Source organism: Buteo buteo, chromosome Z (assembly GCF_964188355.1).
Source record: "Buteo buteo chromosome Z, bButBut1.hap1.1, whole genome shotgun sequence".
Taxonomy (NCBI): Eukaryota; Metazoa; Chordata; class Aves; order Accipitriformes; family Accipitridae; genus Buteo; species Buteo buteo.
This window is the reverse complement of record NC_134204.1, coordinates 13,457,905-13,466,748: the sequence shown is the minus strand read 5'-3', so window position 1 is coordinate 13,466,748 and position 8,844 is coordinate 13,457,905. Positions and strand designations below refer to the sequence as shown.

Genomic DNA, 8,844 nt, shown 5'->3' with positions numbered 1-8,844 from the left:
ATGGAATGCAGCTCCGTGTGCTTGTTTTGGCTGGGGCAGCATTAATTTTCTTCATAGTGCCCCGTATGGCGCTGTTTTGGATTCTTGCTGAGAACAGTGTTGATAACACAGGGATGTTTTTGTTATGGCTGAGCAGTGCTTACACAGAGTCAAGGCCTTTTCTCTGCTCCTCACCCCTCCCCACCAGCGAGCAGGCTGGGGGGGCACAAGGAGTTAGGAGGGGGACACGACACAGCTGGGACAACCGACCCCAACTGACCAGAGGGGTATTCCAGACCATAGGACAACACACTCAGCATACAAAGCTGGGGGGACGATTGGAGGGATGGCGTTTGTCTTCCCAAGTCACCGTTACGTGTGATGGAGCCCTGCTTTCCTGGAGATGGCTGAACGCCTGCCTGCTCAAGGGAAGCAGTGGACGAATTCCATGTTTTGCTTTGCTTGCGTGCGCGGCTTTTGCTTTACCTATTAAACCATCTTTATCTCAGCCCACGAGTTTTCTTGTTTTTACCCTTCTGATCCTCTCCCCCATCCCGATGTGGGGGCAGTGAGCGAGCAGCTGCGTGGTCCTTAGTTGCTGGCTGGGTTTAAACCACAACAGTCCTTTTTGGCACCCAGCATGGGGCTCAAAGTGTTCGAGATAACACCAGATTTGACTGGAATGTGCCAGGTGGAATTTATAGCTGTTACTGCTGTTTAACTATTAATTGGCAGGCCTCTGTGCTTGCCATGGGGCTTGCTTGCCTTACTGTATATTAGAGTCTAGTGCTCGTTAGTGGCTGCTTTTTGCCTTCGCTGCTTGCTGTGCTGCCGTACTGCTGTGCCGCTTGTCATCTTCACTGTGCCTGGGAACATTTTGGTGACAGCACTGGCGATGCACCTAGGGTGGCAGATGGCCAGCTGTTCCTGTGCTGCTGTACTGGACAGGCTGGAACTCCAGAGTGAACTCGAGTCGAAGGGACTGTGACCTGTGGATGAGTCCACGTGGGAGCAGGACACCCTGAAGCATCTGTGGCCATGGATGAGTCCACACCAGAGCAGGTACACCTCGAAGCATCTGTGGCCGTGGCGATGTCTGTGCCGCAGCAGGTATACCTCTGGAGGGGTTGTGGCCCAAGGATAAGTCCACGCTGGAGAAGGTACACCTCGAAGCATCTGTGGCTGTGGACAAGTCCGTGCTGCGGCAGGTGCACCCTGAAGCATCGGTGGCTCTGCATGAGGTCATGCGGGAGCAACTCAAAACGTGTGGTGATGGATGGGCCCGCGACAGAGGAGGTACACCCCTGGAGGGACTGCGGCCATGGGTAAGGCCACGCTGGAGCAGGTATCTCTCTGACAGCGTTGTGGCCCATGGATAAGGCCACGGTGGAACAGGTGCACCTCAAAGCCACTGTGGCTGTTGAGCACCAATATGCCAGAGGTGAAACAAACAGAGGAACCAAATAGGAACAGGGCACAAGCAAGACCTTGAAACACAGGGAACCTCAGGGAGTGGACAGGGAGACAGGAATAGAATCGGTGGAAGAACCAGGTCATGAGGTCTGGAACTGCAAAGCAGATTAAGAAAGGTAATGAAGAAAGAGTTCCAGAGAGGTCTTAAACTATTTGCTAAGATCAGTCAAGAAAAGTTTCTTGGAATCAGAGTTTTGCTGAGCAGTATAGAGAAACTCACAGCAAATTATGGTTTAAATTGTTTGGTGTGGTTGGAGGCTGATGCCTTTCACTTTCTGTGAGAGAATAGTTGTACACTCCTTTCCCCAGCTAGTAACTTAAGAACATAGTGACTCATTTAATTGCATCTGGCAAAAGGGCAGACTTGCAGACAGTAATTTCCTAAAAGTTTCATGAAAATACAGCTTCAAATTAAAGCTGACCTCATGCTGCAGCTCTGAGGCAATGTCAACTGTCAGACAGCAGGCAAGAACTACGGTGAACCAGACTCTGGACTTTCTGCTGCTCATCTGTGTGCAATGAACACTGCTGCATTTAAAGTACAGACATTATCCATGAGCAAAATACAGGCTTTTTGTTATAAAGACTTTTAAGCAATATTGGAAGCTTATTTGCCAATTTTATATGGAAAAAACTATATGGACTCACTCTGCTTTGAAAAACAAGACCTCAACAACACATATAATTGAACTAAGAGGACAGCAATTTTGTAAAAAGAAAAAAAAAAGTTTCTTGCACATGTAAGTGTATAAGCGCGTAGAATTCTGTGCTTTTAAGCACTGTCGCTGTAACAGTGAATCACGGGCAGTTCCATTTCAGGCTATTATAGACGTACGCTTTTGATACCCAATTGTCACTACCCAGGCTGGACAGACCAGTGAGGGGATGTGGTGAGTTCGGAATTCCCTCCAGCTAAATTAAGGTGAAATAACACCAAATGATCAGTTAAACATTGTATTCATGGCAGAAGTAAACTGAACTTGGAAGGTGTTAACAGCAGGTGGCAGGGATTCTCTCAAGAGGAATTGGCATGGAGTGACCTCAGTGATCTGTGTAACCTGTGGTAACCATATATATCAATTCAGGGAAGAAGGAGATCCCTCCTGTTGGGTCCCGAGGTTCAGAGCAGACCCCCTTGCTTTCTAGACTCCTCCTCAGAGAAGGGCCCAGGGGTGGCTGGATCCACTCCTAGTCCCAGACTTGGTCAATGGTTTATGTCTAAAGGGATGAGGTGTAGGGATTACAGAAAAGGAGAAAGAGAGAGTGAGACGGAGAGAGGAAAAGGAGAGAAAGAGTTCACCAGTCCTGGGTCCAGCATTGGTCCAGCTGAGGGGTCCAGTTCTGGAGGGGGGGGGCACGCATGGGCCTTCAGTTTGTGTCCTTTTATCATCTCCTTGCCCCTCCTTCAGGCAGGCACTCAAACTCATTAGGCTGATTAGGTGTCATGAGTGGTTTGTGCTTTCTGAACCTTTGGGAAATGGGTCGGTGGGCTTGGGGGTCGTTTGGGGACTAACTTCCCTTTCCCTGCAGACATGACCCTTGTTCGATCTTTGGCCATGCACAGCGAGCTGCCCTGCTCAGCGCGTCAGAACAGGGAACTGTGCACCCTCCGGCACAGCCTCCCTGTCCAGCACCTCCCAGGTGCTGATGGGCTTCTCACCTGCCCTTTGTAGTTAGGCAGAACTTGCCCTGTCCCAATGTTTGAGATATTAACTCTTTCAGTCTCTCACACCAGTCACAGGTAGCATGTACCTCTTGCCTTTAGGGAACTTGCAATGAACTCGGTATTAAGGGCTAGAATCCTAAGTTAGCCTGTTTCTCCTCCATAGCTATGTTTCAGGTCCCAAGAACCTGATTAGATGCAGGAGCTACTACAGGCAGAAGTAGCAACTTTTTTACTATTAATAAAAAAAAAAAGCAATTAAAAGGCTATAACCCTTTTCATTCCCTAGGGATTATGAGGAGAAAAAATTTAACACCATTCCCCAAGACAGAATTCCTACCAAGTTAAAACTTTTAAAACTATTTTCTAATGCTGTCAGACTAGGAAAGCTGACTTTTGAATTCCAATTCATGATGAGCACCAACGACTACCCACTTATTTTTATTCCTTGTAGATGTTACAGTGAGTTGCTTCCCAGAGGTATTCAAGTGTAAGAGGCCAATTCTCAAAAGCAGAGGTATTTGGAGTGTCTTATTCCCCCTTCCCTGTTCCCATGTTTTTCTAAACCAAGAATCCTCCCAAAGAGAGGAAGAAAACAAAAGAGCACAAACTCAATCCTAATAAAGAAATTGATACTTTGTTTACTTAAAACTGAAGTCCAGTTAGTTTTTCTGTAAAAACAAGTATTTACAATATTATGTCAATATAGCTAGTTTCATCACTTGTAACATTTATGCTGATGCTTCAGTTCTGAAAAGCTTTTTTTGCTTCTTCCTCTGAATTTTGCGTGGCTTCTTTTTATCTTTAACAATTGGTTTTGACTCTGGTTTCACGAGCTGTATTTCCACTGGCTTTTCTTCAGCTGGAGTTTCAAAGACCACTTCAGTGGGGTCTTCTTCAATAAGCGCCTTGCTCCCTTTTTTCTTAATCTTTTGTACTTCCTTCACTTGCTGTTTCTCTCTAAACTTAGCTGCCACTGACAATCTTATCAGCCGTCGATGCTACAAAAATTAGAATACAAGTTACATCAGGTTTCAAATAAGCAAGATGGAAGAAATCAGGTATTAAAGAAACAGGTGGTAATTTCTCTGCCTAATTGACAAAATCCTCAGTGTAATGCCATATTTTCAGTGACATGAATTTTACATTCGTTCCATTTTTACAAAATTACTCTGTTCTGAAATTGTGATCAGTTGGGGCACTTTCTTCTACAGAGGGTCCCAGGGAAAGGCATATATGATTCTCCTGCACAGACAGACTGCAAAATCAGTTTTCAATTTAGTTGCTAAATGAAAGGGAAGACAAAGACAAAGCCGCTTACCATATTTGGGGACTGGTAATGGGGATTTTCATACAGAGTTGGTCCTCCAAAGCTACCTTGGAAGATTTTTATGAGGTTCAGGACAAAGCGAGGCCCAATTTCTACTAGAGATGCATCCTCTTCTATTATCTGCAATAAAAAGAATACTCATTTCTCATGGATCAAATCAAAGTATATGACCTTGTAGGCACCTTGCATACAGTGCTGTACAACTGAACTTAAATCCAAGATACAATGCCACTGAAGCCGATAAGCTAGACTTGTATAGACACAATTCTGTATATAAAGCAGTACTTTTAGGTTCAAGCAAGCACTCTGGGAGTACTAGGTATTTGTGAATTCCTCCTTTAGAAAGTAAGCTGCAGCACACTTTGGGTCAAAGCAGGAAGTAAGGTTAAAAGGCAAGCAAAGCTTAGGCTTTGGCTAGTACTTCCAGTTACCAGGACAACCATCACAGAATCACAACAGAACTGCAAGCTGAAGTACACAGAGGTTAAACCAGCTCTTTCCAGAGATATGGGAGAAGGTAAGTCATTTTAGGACACTGGAATTACCTTGTGCAAGCACTAGGTGTTGGCATATCCTGATAATAATGATTCTTCTCATTTTATTGTAATTAATGGATTTGATATGACATTACTCCACTGAGCTCCCCTTGATGAGCTAAAAGAGACCACTAACCTGGTAATTCCGAAACCAGATCCTCTCGTCCGTAATGGTGAAGGTGAAAACATGATCCACAAAAGGCTGGCTTTTGGGGTGATACTGTGGTGTACTAAATATCTGTAATAAAAGGCAGTATTTCTAAATATCTGTAATTTAAAAGGCCAAACATAAACAGCTCATTTTTAATTCATTTTAATTTATTAAGATCCTGATCCCAGGTTACATTTCAAAACTCAAGAACAAGAGTCTCAATGATTTTAAGCACATGACCCTAATCCTTTGAAGATTTTTTTGCAAGTTCAGAAGTGTAAAACTACTACTTAAAAAAACACTTGAGATTTTTAAATATGTTGCCAAAAAACATTTCCAATGAGGAAGAAACACTCAACAGCAGAATTACAGACTGACCTGAATAAACAATTCTTTTAGGAGGGCATAGTGTGGCTCCTTGTCAAATGTCTACAAAGAAAAAATATAATTTTACATACAAAACTAAATGCAATAGTCACACAAAGAAAACAAAAGCGTACTCAATGAAATAAAACTTATACTTACTGGATCAAAAGACAAAAGGGGCCGTGAGCCTCTCAGGCAGTTTCCTGTCATCTTCAATTCAGCCAGCGTGTGAACTACAGTAATTTTTTTTAAGAGATCATTTTAGTATGTAGAGAAAACTGTACAGACAAGAAAGCAAGAGTCCAAACACAGTAATGTCAACCAACTTACCGTTCTGCACTAAGAATTTAGCTGACGGTCCCTGTGGTGTATTCGAAAGCCTGCAGAGGACAGGTAGCAGGCAAGAAAGAAAAGAAAAATGTTAACAGCAGCGAAAAGGTATGCTGGATTTCAACAGTACACTCCAACCAGTTATTTTTGTATTGAAGTAATTTCAGTTGCTTTTATAGCATTATTGCGTTCCTTCAACATACTTATAAATACTTGCCTTCTGAACAATTTTGTAAAATGCTTCTGTAAACAGTCTACAAAAGCTGGTCGCGCATTGTAAACTTGCATCACGCGCAGAAGTGCAAGATTAGTACAGATTTAACTAGGTAACAATACTTCATGCATCCCCACTATTACACTAAGAAACTTTAGATAGAATGGAAGCATCCCCAGCTATACATAGAAATGTAAGACAACATAACATCTCCTTACCACATATAGAGATCCTGTTTCTTTTTGGCTTCGAAAAAGATGCACTTATTGCAGTTTTTCATTTCACACACCTACACAAGACACATCAAATTAGCTGTTTACAAAACTCTGAAGTAATTTTCAAAAACTTTCCACACTGATCTCTAATATCTTCCCCCCTCCAAAACAGAAGTTCAAAAGCAAAGGTCTCAATAAATTAGACCTAATGATCCCCAAGCTTAAGTTGAAGCACTTGTTTTGTTGAAAAATCTTATGTATTTTATTACCAGGAGTAAAAACTTCACTAAAGCTAAAAGCAATCTGATAAGCGCTCCAGAACATAAACATTAGAGCAGGAGCTGTGACATTAGGTTCTAGTTTCAGAACCACCAATTCCCTACTATATTGTTTGGCCTGGCTGCATATTTGTTCCCTGCTTTCTTCAAGTATAAACTGTAATACACCTTTCATCTATACAGAAAGGCACATTCTGTTTTATTTCTTCATGACGAAAGTCTATGTTTAATTAAAGGTTTCATTTTGGTTTTATTAATCAAAAGCCAACTTCCTGTTTAAACAGGAGCACTTTTTGAATATCAATAATTTTCATCTATGAAGTTATACAACTCCTGTAACTAGTATGAGATCCTTTGAACTTGGCTGCCCTTTGCTCTTGCACATTGCATTTCCAGAGAAAATAAAGAAACGCTAGTTAAATCCTGGATTACCTCATTAATTACAAATAACTGGTCTTTACGGTCCATTTTAGTATCTGGAAGACAAGAACAACATTTAGAAGGCTGGAAAACCAATTTAACACAAGAAGTTCTTTTAACAGTCAGTCTTTTTGCAAAAATTTTACTGGTTATAAATGAAAGATTAAGAATAACTACCAAGATGTTTCAGCCATGTTATGCAATAAATAAACATAACAACAAAAGCATCTGTGCACTTACATGACTGAAGCCATAGGAATCATTTCCCAGAAAGTATTAAGACACAACGACAGTTGCGGTATTTGTTGGCTCAAAAGAGATTTGGTGTTTAAGATAAAAGTTTCATCAAAACAGTTAGGTACCACATTTTTAAAAGGAACAGGTGGTTAGAATTCCTTGGTTTAAAACTATTCTGAAAATATGTTAGGGACGATGGCTAACCCTACCTGCTTTAGAATGAGGCATCAATGTCCTTAAGTCTTGCATTAGGTGCCTTGTTCTGAAATTAATTCCACGAGAAGAGAAAATAAGCACTCGCTCCTTGTTTTTCCATTTACCCTAGGAAAAAGACACAAAAGTTAAGCAGGAATTTTCTGGCCTTAAAACTACTACAACACAGCAACAACAGAAGTTTGATCTGTAATTACAGAAAAACGCAGTAAGAACATTTGTTATTATCTGCCCATGCACACAGATTCACTCTTTCAGCAGGAGTGATGACTTCCCTGCAGAACAGGGGGGCGTAAGATTTTACATGAAGAACTGCCATCCATTCTGCTTCAGTATGTTCCTACATAAAGCCTTTCACCAGTACAAAGCATGTAAACATTAAAAAAGCTGTAGGCATTACTTATTTGCAAAAGGCAACCCTGCTTCCGCGCAAAACGAGCCGAGCCACAGTCTGGGAGCACAGTTTGGCTTTTCCTACACACGAGCATGCCATGAGATCTCAGACTTCAACGTGCTACTTTTGTTTTTCTTTTCAGCAAACTACAAAGCAATTATTGAAGCCTTCTCAGGATGACTCCTCAATGAAACAGGTATAATTTCCGTATATCCTTTGCATGGAACAGAATTATCCAACTCTTCCAAAATACTTTTGCGATTAAGGTCATACATCTTATTTACACGGACCAGAAAAGCGCTCTCCGCGTGTTTGCATAGAAACAACGTGCCCTCCCATTTTACTTTTACTGGTGCTGGAATTGTTAAAAAAACAAACAAACAAACAAACCCGCCTCTCCATCCCCCCTTAGCAGCGGGGTTCCCCCCCCAGACACCCCGAGTCCCGGCACCCCGGCCCTGGGAGCAGCAAATGCAGCAGAAGCCGGTCCCCAGGAACGGCGCTGCCCGGCACCACCGCGCTGCGATGGCTCAAGGCCGGCCCGGGCAGGGAGCGGAGAGGAGCGGGACACCCGGCCCGGCCCGGGCCGGCCCGGCGGGGCTGGCAGGTACCTGGGAGACCGGCGGCGGGATGCTGTACTCCGCTCCAGCCGGGCCCGGCTCGGTATCCGGCTCGGGCGCGCTCGGGGCCCCCTTAGCTCGCTTCTTCGGCCGCGCAGCCGGGGCATCACGCTTCCTCTTGGCCGCCGCCATCTTGTCCGCCCCACGCCGTCCCCACACTTCCTCTGCTTCCGCCCGCCGGCCCTTCCGGCCCTCCTCCCACTTCCGGCTCCCTCCCGGAAGCGCCGCGGTCGCCATGCCGCTCTCCGCCCGGCCGCCCGGCAGCGGCGAGCCGTACGTGCTGTCCGCCAGCCTGGACAACGCCCGCCACCTCTCCAGCCTCCTCAGGGCCGTCCACTTCCAGGACCACGCCACCTGCTTCGCCACGGTCAACGGCCTCAAGGTGACGGTGGAGGACGCCAAATGCATCCAGGCCAACGCCTTCA

The 8,844-nt window shown here is 44.2% G+C and overlaps 1 protein-coding gene across 1 annotated transcript; it reads right to left on the bottom strand.

Annotated features, from left to right (window-relative positions):
• Positions 1 to 3,730: 3,730 nt before the first annotated feature.
• BRIX1 (biogenesis of ribosomes BRX1) lies at positions 3,731 to 8,844 on the bottom strand. Its single transcript, XM_075019669.1, has 10 exons — positions 8,411 to 8,844; positions 7,402 to 7,513; positions 6,968 to 7,011; positions 6,261 to 6,331; positions 5,829 to 5,878; positions 5,658 to 5,731; positions 5,511 to 5,561; positions 5,118 to 5,219; positions 4,437 to 4,565; positions 3,731 to 4,116 (listed from the first exon to the last, which is right to left on the bottom strand). Exons 1-10 carry the CDS (start codon positions 8,825 to 8,827, stop codon positions 3,847 to 3,849), a joined length of 1,320 nt encoding a protein of 439 aa, XP_074875770.1. The 5' UTR covers positions 8,828 to 8,844; the 3' UTR covers positions 3,731 to 3,846.

What these genes read in the sequence shown, in the direction of transcription:
- BRIX1 (XM_075019669.1), bottom strand. Translation starts at nt 8,827, where the DNA reads ATGCATTTGGCGTCCTCCACCGTCACCTTGAGGCCGTTGACCGTGGCG. An exon ending in CCCTTTTGTCTTTTGATCCA is followed by an intron (nt 5,562 to 5,657) that starts GTAAGTATAAGT and finishes TTTTCTTTGTAG; the next exon opens with ACATTTGACAAGGAGCCACA. An exon ending in TAAAAGAATTGTTTATTCAG is followed by an intron (nt 5,220 to 5,510) that starts GTCAGTCTGTAA and finishes CTTTTATTACAG; the next exon opens with ATATTTAGTACACCACAGTA.